Source organism: Chiroxiphia lanceolata, chromosome 12 (assembly GCF_009829145.1).
Source record: "Chiroxiphia lanceolata isolate bChiLan1 chromosome 12, bChiLan1.pri, whole genome shotgun sequence".
NCBI classification, from domain to species: domain Eukaryota; kingdom Metazoa; phylum Chordata; class Aves; order Passeriformes; family Pipridae; genus Chiroxiphia; species Chiroxiphia lanceolata.
In genome coordinates, this window is record NC_045648.1 from 14,953,401 (window position 1) to 14,979,239 (window position 25,839).

The 25,839-nt window shown below is 39.8% G+C and overlaps 1 protein-coding gene across 1 annotated transcript in view; it reads right to left on the minus strand.

Moving 5' to 3' along the window:
- Positions 1-25,839, minus strand: part of THSD4 (thrombospondin type 1 domain containing 4) — a 96,679-nt gene that overhangs the window by 12,539 nt on the left and 58,301 nt on the right. Inside the window, exons 3-8 of the mRNA XM_032700490.1 lie at positions 13,769-13,944; positions 9,752-9,848; positions 8,584-8,826; positions 7,344-7,473; positions 5,467-5,671; positions 4,082-4,255 (exon numbers count right to left, since the gene is read on the minus strand). Of these exons, the coding sequence (XP_032556381.1) occupies positions 4,082-4,255; positions 5,467-5,671; positions 7,344-7,473; positions 8,584-8,826; positions 9,752-9,848; positions 13,769-13,944 (1,025 nt within the window). The remainder of the gene's footprint in view (positions 1-4,081; positions 4,256-5,466; positions 5,672-7,343; positions 7,474-8,583; positions 8,827-9,751; positions 9,849-13,768; positions 13,945-25,839) is intronic.

The following is a 25,839-nucleotide window of genomic DNA, read 5'->3' on the forward strand; positions in this document are numbered from 1 at the left end:
GAATCTCATTAACATCTAAGAATTGTTTGTATTTTGGCTTCTTTTCTAAGTAGGCTGTAAACATAAAACGAGAAACAAATGAACAGAGGAGATGGCAATGAGGAATAAACAAAAACGGGAGAGGGGAATGCTCCAGTTGGAAGCTGGAAGAAAACACTGGTGAGCCTCCCATTGCTGTAAATCAGGAGAATGCAGTTTCCCACTTCTGACCCACAGGAGAAGTAAACTTTCCAGCAATTAGAGCTGTCAAAGAATCAGTCATGTGAAATGTTTGCAAGAATCTCATCTGCTCCCATCAATCCCATTCTGTTGCTGAGTTCAGTAAGGTTCACCAGATTTACTCTACTGATTAATGGATGCTGGTTGGTGGAGCTGTGCTGTTTTAATGCAGTGTGACATCTTTGGAGAATTAGCAGACAGGAAGCCATCTTTCTAAAAATGCACATAAAAATATCACAAAAGTTTGTCCAGACCCTCTATAGGCAAAAGAGGTTCAAGATCATACAGAAGTCAAAGCCACAAAACTTAAGTTAATTCTCTTATTTATACTCAAGGTAGAGCAATAAATGTAAAGACAGGCACAGACAAATAAGATTGGTCTCACTTTGCTACTACAGACTTTTAACCTGCAATCTTTCCCATTGAAATGGGTAAAAATTTCTATTTCTCTCAAGACTGAGCCTGGGGGATATCAATACATGGTCACAAACAAATGACAGAGTATATACTTTTCAGAAAAGAAGTGTTTGTTTCCTAAGGATGAATTGCTTTCCCTCCTTTCTTTACATGTTTCACCAGTGTGGTCACACATGTCATAAGCTTTGCAGGTAAAAGAGTGTGTGTGTAATACACACATGATGGACTTTGATACCTGTTTGTCAAAATAACACAGATCAAGAACTGTATTGTTTCAGGAACATGCAGGGGTTTTTAATTACATGTATAAAGAATCAGTGTGTGCAGAAACTGAATCCAAGAAGGTTGATGCCACGGGGGGGGAAACAGGTGGCCATAAAATACATAAATACATTGTGGGAAAACAGGAGTGGAGAACATGGCAAGAAGGCAGCCAAGTGTTATTTACAGAGCAAAGCCACAAACAGACCACCCTGGGAAGGAAACACAACTCTTATACACAAATTTGTATGTGCTCTGCAGGGTTTTAAGTGTACATATGTTATATTGCCAAAGTTACATTCAGGGAAATTTAATGACATAATCTTCCAATTCAGAACCACAGAAACTATCAGTGAAAATAAAGGTACCTAGTATGATTTTTTTTCATCAATTAAAACTTTGCAAGGTTTCAGTAAAAGAAGAAAACCTAAAATCTTTCCAGCATCCCTAAATTAGATCTCACTCTATTTTTAAAACACTGTTAAAGAATACCCTTGTCAAATTCTGCACACATATGTACCACAGTTATCGAATCCTGAAATTTAACATCTGTTGGCAGCAGAGACAACTGTAATTTTTATGTTACTGTGATTTTTCTCGATGTTTCACTAATTAACCAAGGCTATATTGTAATGCCCCATGCATCACATAAATCTGGACACGAAGGTTTGATACATCCCTTGCTGAAAGAGAAAGGATGTGTTTAACTGATCTCTGACAGCCTTCTGGAAATCTCTGCTTGCTGCTTGTACAACAGTACACATTAAGTGTTTGCAAAGTGGGTTCAGGAAAGTACAGGCCAGGCCTCCTCTTAGGGCTGTAACCAAGTTTGAACTCAACCATTTCAAAGTTCCAACGTTCTCAAAAGTTAGGATAAGTTCTTTTACCTCTTATTTCCAGCCACGGCTGAAATGTCAAAATACAATGGGAAAGACTGTTCTGTGGTATTTCCAGCTGGGACTTGAAGTAGGCATGTAATAAATCTCACAAAGAAGGTCTGTTCTTGTGAGATTTCCACCACAGTTTTGCAGACTCAAGAGGTTTGAACAAGCTTTTTTAAAGCATTTGAACTTTTGGCTGCTTATCTGAACCATTTGTGGCTGCCCATCGCTGATCTGTGCTTATTGCTGGAGTGTGGCTTGGCTTAAAGCACTTCTTAAAGAATTGTTTGGGGAAATTACACACGCAAAGTCCATACACCTGGGAATGCCCATTTCCATTCCATGACAGGATTCTCTCCTCTTGTCTTTCAATAGGAACACATTCCTCTACAAAGAAACAGAGACTTCTGACCCTAAAAAACAGTCCTTTCGTGGCAAAATAAGAAAGCTAATGCCAAAGGCCTGACTTTGCAAAGCTACTGATTACTCCTTTATTCCACTGACTTCCACTGGAATCACTGCCACTGGGCTCCTCTGAGCACCCCAGTTATGAGGTATGTGTGAATCTTAAAAGATCCTGCATATCCCAGCTCAAATCTACTTTTTTTCCTGAAATAAGCTGTTCCTTACATCCTCTTTGTGAATCCAAACCCACTGCTGGCAGAAGTGGTGGTGAACAATGCCAACTACAGTAGCAAGCATTTGGAAGAAATGAATCTGTACACTTATATAAACTGAGAAGGTAACAAAATCCATTCTTTGCTCTCCGGCCCTAAAATGTTTGTGGTAGAGAAAAAAAACTCCAACATTTTCCACATTACCTGCTTCACTTCTATTCAACACATATAAATAAGCATAATAACATTCTACAGTTATGACCTTCAGGTCAAAAGCTGCTTTTAATTCTGCAGAGGACAGAATATTAGTGTAGAAAAATGAAGCAAATGGTGCTAGAACCTTCAATGGAATGACTGTACTTTGTGTGGTGGAACCAGTAGCTGATAGCAGCTGGGCCAGCTTTTCCAAGAAAGATGTCTTTGAGGGTAAAATGCATTTTTCTCTCTTACCTGTAAAATATTACCTAAAAAAAAGGCACTGCCATTTCCCCTACAGCAAAATCTTTGCCCTTTGCACTAATAAACCTATACTTCACCTGGTAACTTTCTGTCCATACTATGCCAGAGTGTACACTGGAAAAAAAGTGACAACAGCACAGATTTATTAGTCTATATTTTTGTTTTCTTTATAAAAGCTATTTGAGCTGTCTAGAGGCTGAAAATTTTGCAGACCTTTGATGGTAACAAGAGTCTATCAGCCTTTTTAATTATGTGATTTAATTATCAGCTACCTGTTCTACTTTTGAAGTTCCCGTTCCATCTCTGCATCTAAACCATGTGCAAAATCTTCGGAGTGTCCAAACTAATGCTCAGTCCATGAGCCTGACATTCCCAGCTTTCAGAGGTACTGCTGCAAAATGATCTCAACCATGAAATCTTTAAGTTATAGATGGAATCTTACAGCTTCAGTGAGAAATTACAATATTTGTCTGTCAAAAAAAGGGAGACGCAACCAGGAGTTTACAGACTGAAGGCTCAGCTTGTCTCCAGATGAATTGGATAGGCAAGCATCCACCAGAGACCAAAATACCCAGCTTTTCCTAGCCCATGTTTGTGAGCCTTTTAATGACAGCATATAAATATCACCACTGAACAACAACAACTCTGAGCCCAATCACAAAACAAGGTCAATCACCACTGGGTTTGCTGCTTTCATGCAGAGACTCATTGGAATAAAGAATCCCCCTTGTTCACAAAGTACAGGAGCCTGAATCAAGCTTGCCTGAGTTTAGGAAGTTGTTCCCCTCTTTTCACAGCTAGAAGATAATTGTTTTATGGCTTGAACTTAAACCCAGACATCAGGCCTCAAATCTGCATCCCCTAAAAAAAACAGTGAATGAGTTTGAATTTTAAGAGTTTGAATCTTGAGTCTCAGGGCTAAGCAAGGCACAATAATAAATCTCAGCACACCCAATATTTTGGGAAGTTCAGACTCAGAGCCAATTCTAAATCCAGATGTTTGGCCATATACCCACATGCCCTTTCTGTGCATTCTTGTATCTTAACACAAACTCGAGATGCCCTTGGGATCATTATGTTTTTGTTTGCTTTTGCCTGTTCATCAGATCAAGGATAAATATGGAAAATAAGATTACTCCTTTTATGGCTGTGCAGATATACATTGTTTAATTCTGATGCTCCTAAGTTTTAGAAGATTTGGCAGCACAAGATGATGAGAAGCCTTACCCTGTCACTCCAGTCTGTGAGGAACCAGCTCTTGGCACAGGGGCCCATGTCACAGTTCTCAATGTCATTTGGCCGCAGCTTCATGTTACACTCCTCGTCATCAACCACGTCCCCAAGGTTGCTGACACACTTCACATCCCGAGTCCTCTGCCCCACTCCACAGGGCACTGAACACTGCAACAAAAGGGAGGTGCATCAGGACTCTGAGCAGTGGCTTATCAGGGAGCTGGGAACATCCAGCTCATTCATTCCTGCTAAGGCAGGAGATACAGAACTATTCTAGATTGCCAGGAGTAGGGAATAAAAGCACATCAGTCGTATTAAATCATATGCTCAGTCTGTGGTATTCTACAGTGTATCATGCTGATACATTTGGAAAACATAAAATGAAACCCCATCTTCAACAGGTCATACTGCACTTACAAAATGAACTGCTGATATTTAAGTAGCAGGCTGACATACTCTGCATCATTTTGACCTTGACCTATAAGAAGATATGAAGCAAGAGAAATGCAAAGAAACACAACTCCTGAATCCCACTTCCAAGCAGAGGCCTTCTCCTCCTGCTTTCTTTTCTCCAGCCTCAGAGAACATTGACAGCTCTGGGTATCTCTGCCTGACACCTGGTATCTCTGGGTATCTGATGCCTGATGCACAGGCTGGGGGAAGCAGGAGCAAGGAAGCACTTCAGGAGAGAGAAAAAAGTAGGTTTAGTTTGAGGGTTTAAGCTAGAATTTGAGGGTCTATCCACCTACGTAACTCAGCAACTCAAAGTTTTTTGCTTTGTTTCATGGAAAACTGAGAGATTTGTGTATCACTTCACTTAATACTGCAGGATATTTTCTCTTTCACACCATGGCCATGAAAATAATTGGGATGGTTGTCAGCTTGATCAAACCTGTTGTAAGCAATACCGAAAAGTTAAATCTCAAAACTGTATCATCCACATTTATCTAAAAGTCTTGGCATGGCTTCAAACCAACTACAGTAACAGCAACTACTGCCTTTATCCTAAATACATATGTGATGTATTAAGCTTTACATGCTGTGAGAAAGAGCAATAGGTTTGTCACCTCATGCAACCCTCTCAGGACCCTCCTACTCACACAGCATGTAAAAAAAACATTGCTTGGAAAGCTTGTGTATGTCTGTACAGACACATCTGCACGGTTTGTGTTTTTTTATCTTCTTTCTGGTGAGGAAACTTTAGTGGTCATAGTGAAGCAGGGGTTTACTGAACTAAGATTTACTTATTTCCAAGGCCTCCAACATTCCACTTCCCCGTTTTAAACAAAACCAAAACTCATGTTTGATTAGTGACACCGGGAAGAAAATTCTTATTCTTTTCTGAGGTTTTACGCCCCGAATGAGTCAATCATACTTACTGAGGTCCACTCTGTCCTGATCTGCCACTCACTGCAGATCTTCAGCTGGCAGGTGCTGGTGGTCTCGGGTTTCTCCAGGTGGTGGCAGCGGTACTGCTGCACCGTCAGGGTGCGGTTGGCGTAGATTTGCCGGCACAAGATCTGGCGGTGCTGCATCCCCAGGCCGCAGGTTTTGCTGCACTCAGACCACTCCCCTATGTCCCAGCTGACGGAAAAAATAAAAAAAGGGGACATCTTCTTTTCAGCAAAGAATTCTCTAATACTGAATCTTAACAGAACTTGAATGACATGATTCTGATGCTGGTACAGAATCCTATAAAATAGCACTTAAACCCCTACAAAACAACCTCTTATGAGACAACATTATACACTTGTACACACAATCCACCTGCAGTGGTTCATAATAATAGCCATGGATACAGATGGCCCAATTTATGGCCTCAAGACATATTACAAACATTACTTAAGCCTCTAATAGCTGTTTGTTTTTTTAAAGATTCTACCTATAATATATATTACTGCTCGAATGACACTTCCCAAAAGTTTAAGATGTACAGCGCAAAGGTTTTCTGCAGCGAAGACTCTAAAAAATGGCAGTAACACAAAAATTATGCAATGCATCCAGGCATTCGTTCATCAGTAAAACTGAAATAGCAAATGATAAGCAATGAATAAATACAATTCATTTTAGAGATGAAAAAAATCCCTAGATATATTCTTCTCATTCCAAGATTTCATTGTATTTATTTTGTCACCTTTGTACAAATATGTCATTTTCCCCTTTCAGTGTTCATTTCAAGCATGAAGATGGACACAAATAAGGGAAGTATCTGAACTGTTCACGTATTTTATTTCAGAGCTCTTGTGGAGAACAAGCAAAATATTTGTATTTAAATATTTAAATTTCTTTGTTTATATTCTTGACATTATCCTGAATTAATATGAGTTGTTAGAAGGAAAAAGGTGAGGAAAATGGTTTTGGTAAGAGAAGATGGCTCTGTGTAAATGGCTTCAGAAATTCCTGAGTATCTAATACACACCAGGAAATTGCTTTCAGACATCTCTGACACTGTAACAGCACTTACACCACTGGAAATCTCCATGGGATAAGATTCTGCTGCTCAGAAGAGAACTGAGAAATGTAACCACCAGAGAGATTGACCTAAAACAACGTTGCTACAATGGCAACTGGGTTTAACCCTTTTCCTGGTATGCTCCCTGAATGAACTGTCCTTTTGGCTGGGGGGGTTATATTTTTATTTTTCATTTTTGAGTATTTAAAACCTGTTGCTTAGCCAATTGCAATGCACAGTGTCATTTCAGAAGGAAATCACAGCTGAGCTGGACTAGTGTGCTGGAAACAAGGGCCACCACTTCAGAATCCAGTCATGGAGCTGAATAACTATTCAATTCAAAGAGAGGGGGTATTTACCAGGGAGCTGCTGTGAGCACTATCTCATCTTTAAACACGACACCACGGAATGAAAAGGTGGCCACTGCAGCACCTGGATCTAATGTGGAGTGATAGAACCCACAGAGCCTCTTCTTTAGACAGGTATGTGCAGAAACCTCTCACTTGAAAAAAGATGTACCCACAGAGACCATGTAGCCTGTGCCTGCCTGAACAATCACACACATTTTGAGGAACTGCTACACTTACTTTTGCCAACTTCCCTCTTGTCTACTCTGAACACTGTTCTCCCTGTGAAGGGGAAGAAGGCCAACAACAACTAAGGAAAAAGATCCACTACACTTTATGACACAAGGGCACAGTACTTAGAAGATCAAACTAGTTTCCTGCTCAGGATAGCCTCTTTCACAGACAAAACCTCAATGGCATTGCCTTATTTCACTTGACATAAATTGTAATATCTTACAAAGCTGGACATGGGAAGAGGTTGCAGGCCTCCTCTTCTGGGATGGGTTTGGTACTGCTGTCACAGTAACCCTCAGGGACCTCCTCATGAGTGATTCTGTTGACACAGTGGAAAATTGGGTACTGTGATCCTGAAATGGAGAAGAAATTTAGATGAAGGATTGCAAAAGACTCTGCAGTTCTAACAGCAGCATCCAACAATGACGTAGGAAGGAAAAGCAGAACCTGACAACAGGAAATACAGACTTTATCCCAAATTTCCAAATGTAAGAGCTGAATGCTGTACTGTTTACATTGTAATACTATGGGAAGTATTTAGTATATAGAAAGTATAGCACAGCACTGTAGGAAAGGCTGAGAAAACATGTTCCTGGGTCTGCACGACATCTTTACAGTGCAGAGAGTACAAACATTAAGTATTTAGGCAATTCAAAAAACATGCAGCCAAGAGGCCACAATACAGGCTTGGCAGGAGGAAAAAACTAGCAGTTATTCTGTCGTGCTTCTGGAAAGAGACTGAGCCTCCTGACTTCAGTTAAATGGAGAGTAAATAGAGGAGAACATCATCCACATTACCTGGATTTTGCAAAGATCCATCAGGCAAAGCTTACAGGTTAAACATCACCAAAAATGACTACTTTTCATATTTAATGCTCAGTCTTTAAGTAACTTTCATGCCAGAGCAGAAAGACAGAACTCTACTATTAGTGCAAAGAGCCAACATGTGAGCTTGTATTTGGCAAACAAAAAGTTAAAGTACATGAACTCGGCCAAGGAGAAGTGGTCAAGGTACAACTAACAACTGCCAGTTCAACTACTTGAAGCCAGACCCAGTGACTTAAAAATTTTAGTGATTTTAGTTGTTTTGGGCTATTCTACAGCAAATAACTCTGAATGACTAATTATTTATTGGTATTGGAACCTGATTAGTGCAGAAACTCAGGATTAGGCTGAGAAACAAACCACAAACGGGAAAATTAACTTTGAACTGAAAATGCTAGATTTTGCTTAGGTTAGACCTAACTTTCTTGCACAGAATGAAATAAACACCAGTGGAATGCTATTCAACCAGACAAGCAGATACGCAGTTTACACTTCTTCCCACAAACTTCCTGGAATGCTTTCCTCCCTTTCCTGGAATGCTTTCCTTTGCAGATTTCATATTTGTCATTTTGCCTTTGAAATGCTGGAACCCTCCCAGGAGCCATCTCTTTTCTGTGCCTGGTGTCCAAAGCACTCACCTTTCCCACAGGTGGTAGTGCACTCAGTTTTTCCAACCTGTTTCCAGTTGTGTTCTCGGTTTTGCCTTGGCTGTTGCATAGCAGGCACCTGGTTTTCTGGCTGATGAGAAGGAAATCTCCCTGGCTGAATAACTGGAAAAGTTCCAGCTGACTGTCCAGTGAGAATGTCTGTCTCTCTGTGCAAATCCTCATCCTCATGACTTGTACCTTCTGGCATTCCCAACTGACCATTCAACGGCTCCCCTGATGATGGACACACAACAGAAAAGGAAAATAATGAGAATGAGCCTCACATGCAAACATCGGTCTATGCTCTGATCCACTAATAATCAGAACTGGAGTTTCATTAAATTTGGAAGCAGCTTTAATCTGCCATGTAGAGAATTCCTAATAGTGACCTGCAAAGACTGTGTCGTTTTAAACTAAGATAACCAAGTCTCAGTCTGCAAATACATTAAGACTCTCCAAACACACTGCAGAGTTAATGCACCCAGTGTGTCAAAATCTCCCGAAGCTTTTTTGTTTTGTACCATGCTCTGCATCCTGTGCCTCCCCATGGCCCAGCACAGCTGCTCCTCTTTACAAACAGGCTGCAAACAGACTTAGAAATTTGTCAAGGCAAGTCACAACCATCAAAATGAGGACCAAATTCACTTGCAAATGTTCTACTGTCCTTCAGGACTTCCTAGAGCACACACAGCACACATCCACAGCTCAGGCAGGAGCACAGGCTGCCCAGATTCTGCCTTGGGACAGAAACACTGTTCTGTTTGATCCTCTCCAGTTGGGAGAGGAAAGAGAAACTGTGAAGGGTTGTTTCAAATTATCTCACACTCTGAAAAGTAAAATCATGTTTTATTTCATTTCTGAGAGAAGGTTACAACACTCCAGCTCATGCAAACCCATGGCTAAAATTTTAATAGCAGAACTGTTACTGAAAGCAGAAATCTGTGAGCAGATTCCCTGCTAAAGTATAAATAATCCCCGCCTGTATTAATTCACTGAAGTTACTAAATCTATGCTGACATCTCATTCAGCATGTAGGGTGAAATTCTGGGCCCCTCCCACATCAATGGCAGCATTTACACTGAATTTAATGGTATGAATTTCTCCATTAGTTTATTGGGTAACAAAATGCGTTAAATAATAGGAAATGGTGGCATTTTACCTGGCCTCCTGTGAGCAAGTAGCTGAGGACTAATGACATTGTCTCCTGGAATGATATACTCGTAATGGATACCTGGGTTAGGCTGCTGATGTATCATCTAAAAAGAAAAACAGCCATATATTGAGTCCTTCCATTTGTTACTACTACTTAAATATCAACTTGAACTGCTCGGCTACATGACATCATTTTTCATCGGTCGTGATAGAAGCAGTGGCTAATGACTGTCTCCAGAAAATACAACAAGAAGGAAACACAAGTTACTGTGTGTTTGTAAAGAAGAAAATACAAGTTACTATTTGCAAGGAAGAAAATACAAGTTACTATTTGCAAGGAAGAAAATACAAGTTACTATTTGCAAGGAAGAAAATACAAGTTACTGTGTTTGCAAACTGAGCCAGCTTATGATGGCACAAAAACTATTTGTCTAAATCTTCTTTGAAAAACGTCAGACTGCCATGCTTGGGGCCGAGGTGGGCTGTGGCTGCACCAGCCATGGCTGTGCCTCTCAGCAGTGAGAGCAGCAGAGGCTCATACCAGGCCTCAGCAGCAGAAGAGACGGTCCTGAGGTCAACAAAACATTCTCAGAGAGCAGGAGCTTGACAGATGCCTGAGGAAATGAAAGCAAGGGAGGAACAAAGCAGAGAAAAACAAATACCACAACCCCCAATAGACACATTTGGCCTTCTACCTTTTAAAGGTTCACCTGTGGAACCTGAACAGAGCACATGCGCACAGCACACACGTGTTGTTCTGCGTGTGCATCTCCCAAATCCAAGTGTTCCTTCCCACACCGTGCAGATCCCTCGGCAGCACTCCCTGGAGCCTCAGCAATCACCCAGCTAAAACTACTGACATTGTGCTGCCCTGGCCATGAGCCCTGCTCCTCAAAGGTGGAGGGAACACATTCCCAAGGCCCACGTTCCTGTTATAGCAGCTGAAGAGTGCCCGTGCAACCCTCCTGCATCCTTCCACGCTCATTTGCAGCTGAAGGAAGGTGTAATCTAAGTGCAGCCAGACTCCCACTGCTTTACAGCGAGCCACAACTCTATCAAAGTGCTCATTATGAAGCACAGGCAGGATCTATAAGGTAAATGTGAAAGTGAAGCTGAGTGTTTTCAGAGCACTGCTGCACAGGCCCACGTGAGCTGACACCAGGCAGGCTCTGACAGTCACTGTTACTTTGGGATGCTTGTTTAAGCAGAGGCAGAATGGGACCTGAGCAAGCTTTGACTTTATAACAGCTTTTTAAAGCTGTTAGTAGCACACTCCATACCCAACTGGCTTCTGTCATGTTGTTGCTGTGAGCCTGAGCATTCTCACACTAGGAATGCAGGGGTATCATAAGCTGCTAATTGCACTACTTTTGCTTTGATTACTTCAGTACTGCTTCTAATGATACTTATGCTTTAGTCCTGAACTCTCAGTGGGGACTAGTCTGGTAGAAGCCTCAGATTACACCCCAAGTACCTTTTTAAAAAAACAAACAAACCCAAAAAACCTCCAAGCAAGGAGCTTGCACTAGCTCCTTGGTTCTGACAATCCACGGACCTAAAAGAATAAAAGTCATGCTATGCTAATGGCCTAATGACCCAGCAGAGCACAATTAACGCCTCAAGGCTTCACTAAGTTCATCACATCAATTAATACCAACTAGGGATTCAGACCTTTGTTTTTCCTTGTGTCAGAATCACTTTTTCCTTGCCAAGTATAATAGCTGTTCCTCTAAAACCTGTCCCTCAGAGATCACTCACTTTTCTGAACCATCAAATAATGCACTGCCTGTAGTACTTTTTTGTAAGGGTTGGTCCTTCCAATGTCACTTTGTTACCCAAAAAATACACCCTCTTTGTGTTTGGTCCTGAGAGATCCAAGAACTGTGAGCTGACTTCAGCAGAAGAGTACACTGCCCCTTCCAGAATCAGGACCCTGCTCTTTAGATGGTTCCAGGAGCAACTTCCCAGTTGTTCATATGGTTTTACCATCACATTTCTCAAAACAACTGACAGACATGTAATAAAGAGTTTAACTGCTGAAGTCCCTAATCAGTATATTGTCCCAGCTTTCCTGCAGGAAAATTCCTGCAATGACAGCATAGTTTGCTCTGAGTTAGTGGACCTAAGTCTTTGTAGCAACGTTTACTTCACACTTGGACAGAACTTGCATCTCTTTATCTTGCTGTTATAACCTCCTGTAAATCAGAGAGCTTTTTCCTCTCCATTTTCAGAGTGCAAGAAAGACAGCACCATCTCAGGCAAACAGGACAGAAAGCCATTTGGAGTTCCCATCTGCAAATCTCTTCATTCTGCTACACAGAGCATAAAGATCATGAGTATGGATGAAAAGAGAATTGCATGATTCAGGCAAGACAAAGTCTGAAGAAAGACATCTGTATCTGCATGGCTACACATTTCAAACCCATAAGAGAGGCTGTGTCATGCTGATGATTGATTTTCTTTCATCTAGCACTATCCAGCTTTATCTTCCCACACTACATTAAAAAAGACAGTGAACTATCATCTTATAATGAATTGTAGTATTCCTCATACGAACAAGAAACATCTCAGATAAGAGTCCAGCCAAATTAGATGTGGCAATTCACACCAGCAGCCACAGAGCAAACTGATAAAGCTGTGCCCATCATGTCAGCTTCTAAGAGTCACTGCAAAAGCAAAAAAAGAAAAAAAAAAACAAAACCAAAGAGACTAAGCCTAAACTAAAACATTACACTATCATAAATTTAAACTTCAGGCTATTTTACGGTATTACTTTGGAAATATCTGTTTAATCCATTTCCTGACCCTTTTCTCTCTGGGTCATTACATATTAGGCATCAATCAGCTGACAATAAAAACTTACAGCCAAGCCTCAGCTCACAAACCCTGTAACTGCACAATGACACATGGATTTTAAAAACATAGAGTCTGCATTGCAGAACCAGCCCAATCACTTATTTTTCCAGGCTTTTGCCAGTTGTACATTGCCATCAATGGGAAAAGAAGTTTGGATCAGTTGGACCAGATGATCTTAAGAGGTCTTTTCCAACCTTAATGATTCTAACATTAGCATAATTATGACACTGCTTTATTAAGGCACCATATAGCAGATGGGGAATAACTCTGCCAACATTTAACTTTTCCCAGCTTAGTAATCAGGGCAGTTACTATTAATTCTTCTATGAAATGACCCAGCACACTCAATTTTCCACCCATATTGCACTCAAGGACAAAAAAGCCAGAGCTGGATGAAACAATCATATAATCAGCTGAACTGGTTTTTTTCAATAAATTGATTTACTATGTGGGAGTGTATGATCTAAGAACACACCATTTATCTTTGAATAAGTTGCAATCAATTCCAGTTATATTTTTTACTTCAGTATGATGAACTAAAAACCTGTCCCATCTGAAGTACAAAGCTTTTTCAATATTTCTCCCTTTTGGACACAATTTGTCCTTTCTCTTCCTTTCTCAAATAGCTATTATCTATAGTCTCCTAGCACAGCTTCATTTTAAATCTGCCCTGCTTCAAATCCTACATTCTATAGGTTTTCTGCATTGTTTCTTTTAAAGAAAACTGAGATGGTACCCCTCTGTGAGAGGCCTTGTCTGGCTTAGGTATTTGCTTGTTCACCATAAAATTAAACTATTTGCTCCAGTTACACAATTTTGCTTCAATAGAAAAGTATCCAGAGAAAATCCAGTTCACAAAAAAAAAAAAAAAAAAAGAAAAAAAGAAAAGAAAAAGCCCCAGACATTTATATGTTTTATCTGTTTTACTGAACAAGTAAAATTGGGTTTACTGGATCAGTTAACTCTGACGGAAAAAGGCTTGATTTAGATTTCCTATGACCTGGAGCAAGACAGAAACAACGGCAAACAAGTGTAAAATAACAGAAGTAATGTTTCAAACTTAAAGTAACAAAGTATTGGTACCGAATGTAATTTTAGTGTCGCATGTTAACAACAAACCGAACATTTTGTTTTTCCATCAGGAAGATTAATCTAAACACTAACTCACATAGACATCAAGGACTTCATTTGTGGGGCCATCTGCTAAAAACGACTCCCCTGCAGTGCTGGAGATCTCGTTTGGGCGCCTGTAGGTGAACATTGTCCCACCACCTTCGTATCTCCCGGGCCGATCGATCGCCCAGTTCCCGTTGATGATGGACCGTCCCGAGCGGCTCCGCAGGGCTGCAGGGATGGGACACAAACACAAGGACCTGGGTCAGAGGAGATCACCTTCACACACTGGTGCCCAACCCAATCCCCAGAGGAGCAGAGTACACTGTCAGGGATTCTCCAGCGGCAAGGGACGAAGCTGTTGGAAAGAACAACTGGATTAGTGGTTGTGGAAAAAGAAAACCCCAAACACAACCCAATCTTAGAAAGCTTTGTCTGAACACTTTGTATGTTCATGCTGCAGGAAAAGAAAGGAGAATCAAAGACAGTTTGGAAAACTTCTCCAACAGTCTCTGGTCACAGGTGGTCCTGTGACTCTCAGCGAGGCAGCAGCACACACTGAACACGTACGGATTGCAAGGAAGTGGTTTTCCTCCACTTTCTTCCCATTGAATCGATTATTTTGTGATTTAGGCAGAACAAAACACTGAGTCAGACACAGGAAATCAGTACATTACACAGTGTAGAAACACCAAACAATTTAGGGACACAGGAGTATCCTGAGTTGCTAAAATATTCCAGTTACTCTTCATGGAGCTGTTCAGCCAGTGCCTCTATTTCCCTTTCAGAACAGGATTTTTTTGCCAGAACATCTGCAGGGCCCTGATCTGCAGCACAGTTTGGAATGATGAGCTCTCTTGCATAAGAAAAAGTGACTTGCAAATCAGATACTTGTCAGAGAAGGATAAAATATGGAGCCAATATCCAGCTGGGAAGTGCATTCCCTTTGTTATCATGGGCAAATCACTGCTTTAGTGACTCAGGTGCCTCTGTTCCTTCTGCTTCCTACTTCCTTTATCTGTTTATGTGACTAAGTCCTTAAGGTCAGAAACTCCTGCACATATATGTGCATAATTGTATGCAATATTGGTTATATATTATTTAAAAATATAGTAATATCTTGAGGCTGAAACCACATCATTGTTTAAGCACACTGGAAAGACACAACCCTTTCTCTAAACTCATAGATTTTCCATTTTATTATGAAAGAGTTTGCTTTTAAATTCAGACTTTAAAACAGACAACAAAATTTGCTAATACCCTTGGTTGTATATTGCTTGGTAATTTATTTTTTTAAAATGTAAATTCAAGGTACAAGCTTTGAACTTACAAAAATTTAGGGTCAAGGATCCAGATATTCCAGAGACTGTTTCTTCTGTGCCGTGCTCCAGCAACTGTGATACTCAGTTAAAATGCTCTCAAAACTACACACAACTATTTATGTTACTGGGAAAAACTTAAGAAGTCTACATGCATGGCCTAAATGATGGGAAATTAAATTTATGCCATTAATTCCAAAGTAATGCACATTAGAAAAGAAAGTTAAATTGTTTGTACATATTCCAGACATCTGAATTAACTTAATTAATCAATAGAAGCAGTCTTTCTGCTTTTGCTGCAGGCCTCTCAGTGAACACCAGCGTGACTGTGTGGAGAAAAACATCACAGAATGTCAGTGTAAAGGGACATCACGTTAGGATAGAAAAAGACAGCAAGAGAACCACCCTGCAAGGATCACTGTTCTTGTATATAAATAAGGGATTTCAAGTGCAATACTACTGCCACATTCCAGAAAGCACATCAACCACTTCACTAGTCCTCCTTGTGGAAAGAAAACCTGTATTGTGAAAATTCCATAGTTACAGACAAAGATGCAGGCAAATACAGACATGTGGGTTAAATGGCCACCACAAAATCCAGGGAATTGGACAGATCAGTATCTTCATGCACAGAGCAAGTTCTGCCTTGGATCCTACCAAAGACTGAGCTGCTCTCCAGGCTCAAAGCCAATCCAGCACAGGACAGGACAGAACATCCTGTGTGAAGGGAGAGTGCCACTGCCAGTGTCCTTGTCTTAAGTTTTAAATTCAAAGTCTTTTTTCCCCTCTGTAGGAGGGGTTGCTGGTGACTACCCAACTATATAATTTGCTTAATATTGCTGAAATCTTTCATAGCAGATGACTTCATTGTGGTTTGTGATAAATTCTGTAAGCAGTGCTTGGATACCATCACACTTAGGTCTCTTCTATGTCCTTACCATTGTTATTCATGGATGGAAGAGTAATGGTTCATTACACAAAGTGTGACTTCATCAGTCTTCAAACACCAACCCACTCCAGTTTTCAGGTTTGTCTGTCATTTCAAGTCAGCTTGCACTGGCTTGCCTTATGCAGAAACAGAGGTGTGCAACACTAATGCATTATCTAATAACTAACAAACATCTGAATTGCAGTCACATGGGATTTATGAATCATTCCTGCCCCAAACCAGTCCTGTCACACCTCTGACAGAGGCAAAGGACTCAGCAACCTACTTTTTCAAAGTAACTTTTTCATAACAAAGGATATGAAAACACATGTGCAATCTGTAAATTTAAAATTTAAATCAGTTTAGTCTTTATTATTAGTATCCCAATTTCTGCAAGAAAAAATTTAAATAGTATTGAATCTGCTTTTAAAGGAAAACAAGGTAGAAACTGAATACAATGGGTATAAAAGTAAAGAATTTTATTTACAAGAGTTTATATTATTGCATTTCCTTCTTCCTACACTGGAAGAATTTTTTTTTTTTATGGTTCTGGACAAAATGTAAGATGTAGAAAGGTGAAAGATTAAAGCAGCTGCTAACACCAGCTCTGAACCCGTGAGAAAGAAGCCCATATTGCTGACAGTGTTTACTTTCAAGGAAATACATGGGACAGGCCCTGGACCACTTGTCCCTGTGAAGAGCCTCGATGGGTGAAGTTTAAGACTTGTAATTCTGCCTGTCCAAAATGCTCTATGGATTTGAGTGGACAGGCAGAGCTGCACCCACACAAACCTGGAGGGACTGAGTCCCGGGGGAGAACTTCCCACCTTTTCAGGTTTCACTGACACACTCACAAAACAGTCTCTGCACCACAAACATGAGCTGAAAAATATTTTATACAACATCAGCCAGGAAAACAGCCTCATCATTACTCACACAGGGATGTGAGGAAAAATTATGGCTCGCACACTATTGCACACAGGTTAAATATGAAACCCAGTCACATTGTTTCCTTGCTAGTTATACACTATTTACACTTGTTACTTTTTAATTCAAGCAACTGTGGATTAAACACTTCTGCAAAATTTATTGGAGACTGGTTTTATGTTGGTTTATTAATGTGGAACACTTCCTCAACTTTATGATCTGGGTATTTTTTCTTAGATTGATGCTAAACAAATAAGATAAATGAATTATCAAGAGCTCAGAAAAAAGCAAGAGCTGGCTAAGATTAAATTGTTATTAATAATGAAGCTGTAGAAAGATGGCTGTCTGAGACACTGCGAGCACATTAAACTTTCATTTCAAATCCATCATATGACAGATTTGAAAGAGGCCTCTCCATAAAAAGGGAAAATGTTCCTCTTTTATGTTTTGATCACTCTGCAGCTACCACCTCAACTCTGCCCCCTGAAGAATTTTTATGGTGCTAATATTTTTTGCCAAAGCATGAAAGATTATGAAAAGCTCTACCATTAATTCCTCATGAGGAATTTCTCATACAGGCTGTAGCTCATTTAATCTATCTTTCATCTTTGAAACAGCTTTTTAACTAAAACAGTGTTGTTTACAGTGGCCTTCAATAATGTTTTGCACCAGCTATACAGAGTATTTCAGGATATAAACTCTGATTAGCATTTCCATATAAGCAGTTTGATATATTTTGTAAATGTCTTGCTGAATGACTCCCATTTTTCTAACCATATCTGAAGAGAAATATTTTATGTGTGGGCAGTACACATTTTATGTGTATTTGCAGTACACTTTCACCCAAAACAGGCACAGCACCAATAATAAAATGAAACCTCTCAAATCTGGCAACAGCACTAATATACAGAGTAATACAGCACATTTTTCTGTCCTAAGGCCATTCTGTCTGGGAGAAGTGTCCTAAGTCCTACTTAATTGCTTTACAAACCATAATAAGACCTCAGACAGACAGAATCAAAGTTATTTCCCATATACAAAAATTATGAAGGGTCTCTCATTTGGTCCTGACCCAAACAGAGGGAGGCAGGGAACAGCTCCTCTCTGCTGGGAAGAGGATGGATGCACGTCTGCAACTGTGGCAGTGGGAATGGAAGGGAAGGCTCGTGCTGCTGAAGTCAATTGTGAATTGCTGGTGATTTAATCCAGGGAACCTGGCCAAGCTGCAGATGCACTCAAGGTGCAAGTCAAAGATTGATAAGACACTGTAAAAAGTTCTTTGATAAACGTCCTCAAAGGAGGCACCAAGAACAGGCAATCGGGAGAGGAGGGTGGGGCTCTCAAGCTGCATTTGTTTTGCAGCTGCCAATTCAACACCAAAGCATCTGACAGGCAACTATCTTATTTTTACACCATTAGCACAATTTTTACTTGACACATCATATTTTGAGCATATTTTTAATATTTTATTTTAATAAGCCTTTTCTTTTTTAATTCTGTCGCTGTTTCAGTTGAATTAAAATGCAAGAATATCTTGGCCATACTAGCTCTCTATAGAAACAACACCACCTTCCCAGCACGTTTAAAGAAAATGCCCAGATACAGCTGCAGAAAGTAAGAAGACTAGTTCATGACCAAAGACATGAAAGAAATGCCCAATTTCTACTGTTTATGTTTCCTGCACAAAAATAAATTATATGGGGCTTTCAGAGCTAAATCTAAAATACTCACACACTGGATTATAAAAATCAGAGCAGGATGGTGCATCTCGTGCTACTAAACCACACAGATGCCCCTGTGCAATCTCCTGGGAGAATTCAGTTGCTTTCGTGGTACAAACCATGAGGAACTTCACAGAAAGAGAAACTTGGAAGTGAGGGGTTTGTTGGAACAGCTAATGAAATATGCACTAGTCCAAATGGATTCTCTGAAACAACTCCTTTCCAAAAGGATAGATATTTGCTGATTATTAGAACACACCTTAGTTACAGAGCATTAAGAATAAATTTGGCATGAACTGAATTATCTATTATTTGCCTCTGAGTTTTTGAATTCAAGTTCCTATTGAGGTCATGGCAAAGCTCCCACAGGACTCTCAGCTTAATTCAAGAAATATGAGTAGGGCTAAGATCTCATGATCAGCAAGAATCAAATGATTTTAACAATCTGATCCTACAAAACCCTTATTCCAGAGCCAACAAAGGATATTAGAAAATGGTCAGCAGTTCACTGACTGGGCTCTAAATTAGTATCAGACTGTACAACCCAAACCTGAAGACAGTGTCTCTGCAGGTTGAGCACCTTTACCTCTTGCACTGTATTTAGTTTCTTCACTGGCAACTCATACAGGGTAAGGGTACAGATCTCCTGTGACAAAAATGGGGCACCCTCTAACTTGGCACAGCTGAGGCAAAGGGTTGCTGAACTTCCAACTATTTTGGAAGTTCAAAGCCATTACTGGTCACTTGAACTGTGCCCAAAAGGACACAGATTATAGAGTGGGGCTCTCCACTGAGAAGTGCTATATGACCTTATGTAATCCTCAGGCAAAAGAATACTTTTCAGTACAAATTTTAGGACAAAAAACTCCTGTGTATGCCTCCACTCCTACTCAGACCAGGGAGGACCAGAAGCAAACATAATACAAAAGTATAACATGACTTGTCACGTGGTTTTAAGATCTGGACTGAAACCAGGAGTAAATCAGGTGTAGTGGCATTTTCAGCCCATTTTCAAAGCCTGGGAATCAGAACCTTCTGCACATGTATCCAAATTTTAGAGACTTACTCATGTACAGGTCTGGGAAGCACCTGAAATTTTGAGTTTGTCTTACTACACAGCTACCCTGTAATATTGACCCCTATCCCAACAAACCTTACTCATTTTTTCACCTACTAGGAACTTAAAAATCTATTCAGAAACACAACAAGCATCTTTGCTTACAGCTTTGAATAGCTTGGGCATATGCTTATTTTGCAAAGGTACTGTTGCATGTTATCCATGAACTGAGTAGTAGTCATAACATTGCAAATTAAACACGACACATGGTGTTTATTGCTAACATTAGCATTCAAGCAATTGCTTAAATATTGTTACAGCACACCCTAGATAAAAGCACCAGATTGTCAACACTGTTACAAGGAAACGATAATTCAAGTATACTCTTCTTTCCAAGGAAAGGCTTATGAAGATTCCTTTCTTATCTAAAATATTAATTGTAGACTTCAGATCAGCAGCCTAATCCTGTTCAAGGAGTTGTTTTGATATTCTCCTTAGGGACCTATCGTATTAAAGAAATTCTGCTCCATAGGGGAATAAATTTGAAACAGTGAATTGCATTAAACCAGTTCTGCCAAGTTTGTCCTGAGGTCCTACTTCAGCAGGTTTTATCCTTCCACCATGATGGTGTCAAAAAAAGCCAGTACAAAATATACAGGTTCTGCTGTCTTAGGTTTAATTTAAAGTTGTTCCATTTCTGAGGAAGCAGTCATTTTCTGGATGCATTTCCTAATGATTTTGAGAGCAGCAAATCCCACTATAGCTTTCAAAGGACTTGTGATTTTTTTTTTTTCCCACTTGCAAAAAAACCACAACTATTTACTTTCTTAAAGGTTTACAGCTAATCATTGCAAACAGAAATGATCATTTTCTGCACTGCAGCAAACAGTAATTTTCCTTTTGGAGTCTTCATTAAACTGTTGCCCTCTAATTTCCCCCTGCTGCTGCAGCTTCCTCTTCACTCAGTTATGCCTGTTCCTTTTTATGCTTCCGACTCCAAAAGCCACGGTGATGCATCAGCTCAAGGAAAATGCTGGGGCAACAAAGCAGAACAGACAAAGAACTTCTGCTGCAATAAACAACATGGGCTTTGAGAAAAAAACACCCTGATTTGTCATATAGCTGTGCAACCTATTCAGGGCCAGACAGGTTCAAATCTCAACAACTTCAATAAAATCTCTGAACAAACTGCAGATTCAGTCTGCACGTCACCAAAGGCAAATATCCTGAGCTTCTACCAGGGCAGGAGGCAGGATTTCCCTGTGTTTTTTAACAGTCTTCTCTGCTGGGTATCATTTACAGTCAACTGACACAAAACCACATCAGCTGTTCTACACTTCCTCTTCTGTTATGCTTTTTTGAGGAGAAGCAAAAGGCAAGAAACTCCCTTTCTGAGCACAGTATTCTCACTGACTCTGAGCCTCTGGCACACACAAGGTCCTACAGAATAATCACACAGATATATGACATTTGTAAAACGTGATAATAGGACTCCTTCAGTGTCACTACTGCTCTCCCACACATCACACTCGATCCCAGTGGGAAGCAGTTTCAACACTGAGAATACAATGACACCTTTAGAAAACTCACAGAAATCCTAGTGTTACTCACTCAGCAAATGTTCTGCATCCTATTACCCAGCTGCCAGACTAATACTGCAAACCTCTGTCTGTACACAGCCTGGAGCTTTTGAAACAGGGAGTTCATGGAATAGATTTGATGATGCAAATAAAAAGGTTAATTAAAGCAGAATGTCAGCATTTGGTAATTCTTGCACTGCAAGGCATAAGCACCCCTTATGAGTTGCATCTTCGGTTACATTTTCAATTTTCTTCCCATTATTGCTTCCCTTCTTTAAAATTGCTCTGGTAAAAAGCCTTCTCCCATTTTTCAAGCAGGTGCTTTTGAGTGACTGAAGACTTCTAATAATATCATTCATAAGTACAAAATTAATAACACATGATTCCCAAGCTTTCCATGGGGAGTAAGTTACTCAAAGGCAGTAATCCCAAATGTTGAGATATTACTCTAAACAGCAGAGAATTAGAGAATACTCTAAAGAGTATTCTTACCCAGAGCATACAATTAGTTAGTAAAAGCATTTATTGTAGGACATATTAACATTTACTGGGAAAGCAAATGAAAGAACAATGGGAAACAACAGAGATGAAGTTGATCTTTATGCTAGTGTTATGTTTATGAGGTCTCTAACACAAAAACCTGCTTAGTGCTCCTTAGCATGACAGGCTTTAATGAAGTCAGGAAGGTGTGAGGCATTAATGTCACATGCTGTTAACTACATATGCAAGTGTTGCACTGCATCAGGATCTCAATAACCACAACCTAGTTCTTCACTATGGGAGTTTCAATTTCCAATTTGCATCGAAGTAGATGGACTGCAATGAGTAAAAAAAGTCCTGTGAGAAATGACATCATTCCCAAACACACTGATTGCATGTTATGAGTAGTCTATCACAGCCCCTACACTGGAGTTTGTGAGAGACAAACTGTCAGAAGGCAGCCCAACGCTTGGGGAAGGTAAGAACCATTGCAACAAAAACTGAAAATGAGCAGGTTCCATTATTCTGCAAATGAGCTGAACTAAAGGGGCTCACACAATTAATCTACACAATGACACTACATGATAAGAAAGATGAATGTTCCATTTGTTTTTACCTAGACATTCTCTATAACTACATACCTCAAATACATTTTACTAAGTACTATTAAAGATCTAAAAAAAGCTCCTGCTCTTTTAACTTGCACAGAAATTTCCCTTGACTTTAAGGGGTAGCAGTGAATGACTAAATTTCCAACTTCACTGAAGTCAGTGTAAATATTCTGCTGTTGTCAATTGTATGTGATTTTACCATTGGTCAGGTCTGTCTGAAAATACTGAAGATGAAGGACAGAAGGACTGGCCCAAAAGCAAACTAAGAGAAATGAAATGTGAAGATAAAGGACAGCACTAAAACACACTAAAACTGGAGTAAAAATCCTGGATGTCTTGTAGCTGTACATAAACTATGTTAATGTATATGCAGTTGCACATTTACTATTCTGCTTTTAGGAAATGCAGCACCTCAAATGGAGCTCCTGTGGTTCAGAAGAACAAAGGAATTCATCAGCAAGATCTAACTCAGAATTTTGGGCTTTTTTTCTATACAGAACTTTACAAAGTCCTTTCCCATTACAAAGTCCTTTCCCATTCTTACTTATACATCCTTAATTTCTTTCTTTAAAGAAGGTAGGGCATAACTAAGGTTACAGTTTCTAAGCGGCAGTCTCAGGACTTCAGCTCTTATTGGGAACAACCAGAATTTCAGTCTAAGCCCAGTGAAAAAGCTTGGCTTGAATTCTCAGCAACATATTTCCTATCCTACCTCAGTAACATCGGGAAATACTCTCCACTGGCAATAGCTGTAAACCAATTATTTAGAAATATTCAGAATTATTTAGAAATATATAACAAACAACATTCAGGACTTGGTAGTCTCCAGGAGGGATACATTTCCAATATAGTAAGTGATATTTCAGGCATGCAGCTCCCACTGAATCTGCAGATTACAGTATTTGGCTTAGTTACATAATTTCAGTTGGAATCTGGTTCTTATATTTCAGAAGTTGATCGGAGTGGCTGTTAATGGCTCTGAACATGATAGCTGAGCCTTCTGGCACAGCTCAGCTGCACATTAGTTACCCCAGCACAGAAACTCAGCTCACATTTGGCATAAATCCTATGGGTAGATAAATGCAATTGAATTATCTTCTAATCTAGACATTAGTTCAGTCAGAAGGGTTAGATTAGTGAAATGCACATGTGTAAATACCCCACTCTTTTCTCCAGCTGGCATAACAAAAAATGTTTTGTACCTCTTTGCACTCCTGACAACTGCCAAGAACTGGAATAGTTGGATGACAGCTAAGCTAAAAAAGCAGATTGTGACATCTCTGCAGAAAAGAGCACTGTATCTCATGAGAATCAAAAGCTAAAGAAGAAAGAATCATAACAGCTTCTTTTGTTTGCTAAATAGCTTTCAGTCCTTGCAATGAAAAACTGGAGTTAATGAATACTCCTAAACTGTTTCAAATTTCAAATGGAATTTCTCAAGAATTTTGGATGCTCTGTGTGGTAAAGTTGAACATTGTAACTCAAAACACACAGATCTGAGAGCTGTGAAGCACTCTTGGGTCCCCTAAGCTTAGCCATGAATTCCTCTGGCTCAGTGTCTGTCATTCCCACTCTCTGGAGGCTTTCAGAGCCACTGTCTGACTGCAGGCCAGTCTGACAGAGACACTGAAGTCTCGAATACAGTAACATTGGGATGAGAGCCAACAACAGGACAGAGGAGAGATCTGAAATAGTTTTCTCCTACTGAACAGCAGATTGGAGCCTGAGCCCCCAGCTCTCTGAGCTGGCTCAGCAGGGCAGGGAAAACTCAGAGCTGGGCCCAGCACACAAGTTAGATCAGGGCACTGCACAGAGACTGAAGCCAAACTCAGATCAGAGGTTACTACAGGTGGGAAAAGATTGGCTTTGATTAATTTGGTGGCCACTATGGTAAGGATACAGGTGCTCTGACATTAATTTATAACAGATCCTCCTGAGTATTTAGCTCCTAGCAAAGAAAAATAATATAAATACCAGTTACAGACTGTCTCCATTTACCTGAGCACGCTCTGCCAGAACAGGAACTCCTGGCACAGCAGGCTGGGTGGTCAGAGCAAAGCTGGACGTACAGCAAGTCGAGTCAGCACTGGGATGCACTTCCCCAGGCATTATTTTCTGGCTATAAAGGCTTGGCCCAGTATCACACATGTTATTGTTTATGTCAGTCCACACATTTAAACATAAAAAAGATGTCCTGGGATGGAACTGAGTTGATATTTATTTGACAAAGCTATCAAACCATGTGAAACACACGACTGATACCTGGAGATAAGCCCAGAAATGCACAGACACGATAAACCCAGAAATCATCACATTTTATTGATGACTTCTATAGCTCCAAGAACAACAAAGAATATGACTGTAATATTTCACAAAAAGCAGCACACAGGATTATTCCAAACACAAATCATTTCAGAGTCTCACTTCTCATTCTATCACTGTTCTTTTTTCCCAAGCTACCTATTAAGCTAACAAAGAAAAACTAAAAAATTCCCCAATCAACCTTTTTCATGGAAACACAGGAAAAAATATAGATTTGCAAGCAGTGAGTCTATGCCCAGATCACTAACTAAGTCTGGCTAATTAATGGCAGTATTTTGTCTGCCATTAAATAAAATGAAACAGTGGAGTTTAGATTCCAAAGACACAATAGAAAAAAATGAGTTAAGTACAGCCCGGACAAACTATATAATTATTTTGCCATCAGGAACTAAATTTAAGTTCTTCCAAGCATATGTGGAAAGAATATATTAATAACAAGAAAGTTGCTTTTTTCCTTCTTTTAGCAAGAAGTTACTTATTTTCTACCCCCCACACTGTGCAAGCAGATCACTTGGAAACTGCTCTGCAGTTTGTTGCTAGTATTTCTAAAGTTTGATCTTCTGGACCTTCTGCACCAGTTCCAGAGGTCTCCTGATCAATACACTGAACAGAAATTGTTATATACAGGTTCTTAAACCATGAAATATGACTGAAATTATTTTAACATGCTGAACATTAAATTAACAACATTTCAGCAGCAAATTTCTAATTTCTCCTTTAAACTTCCACCTTTAAAATCCTTCTCCTTATGTCTCTGATTAATTCTTATTAAAGTTTGATAAGCTCTATCTTCTCCCTTTAATGGAGTTTCTCCAGTATCACTTTTTCAGAACTACAAAAAGTGATTAGCTACAGCCTTAATTTTTGTTTAAACCCACAGTCTATTTTTTTTCGGCATTTCAGACAGCATTTCTCACACTGTTTACATTAAGAGTGAATTTAATTTTTTGTAGAAGTACATCCAGCACACCTAGTTCATATCGAGCTGGGAACGGGTTTTTTTCCATGTTTGAGATAAACAAGTAAGTCTTTTTATGAATGCTGTCTATGAGTAAAGAGCCTGTTAAATACCTACCCTCCCAGAAGTCATTTAAACTGGTTTCCTGTCATAAACACAAACTAAACAATTACTGCAATGTAACAGGTTACACATGTCTAGGAAATACTCCGTGCCACTGGAT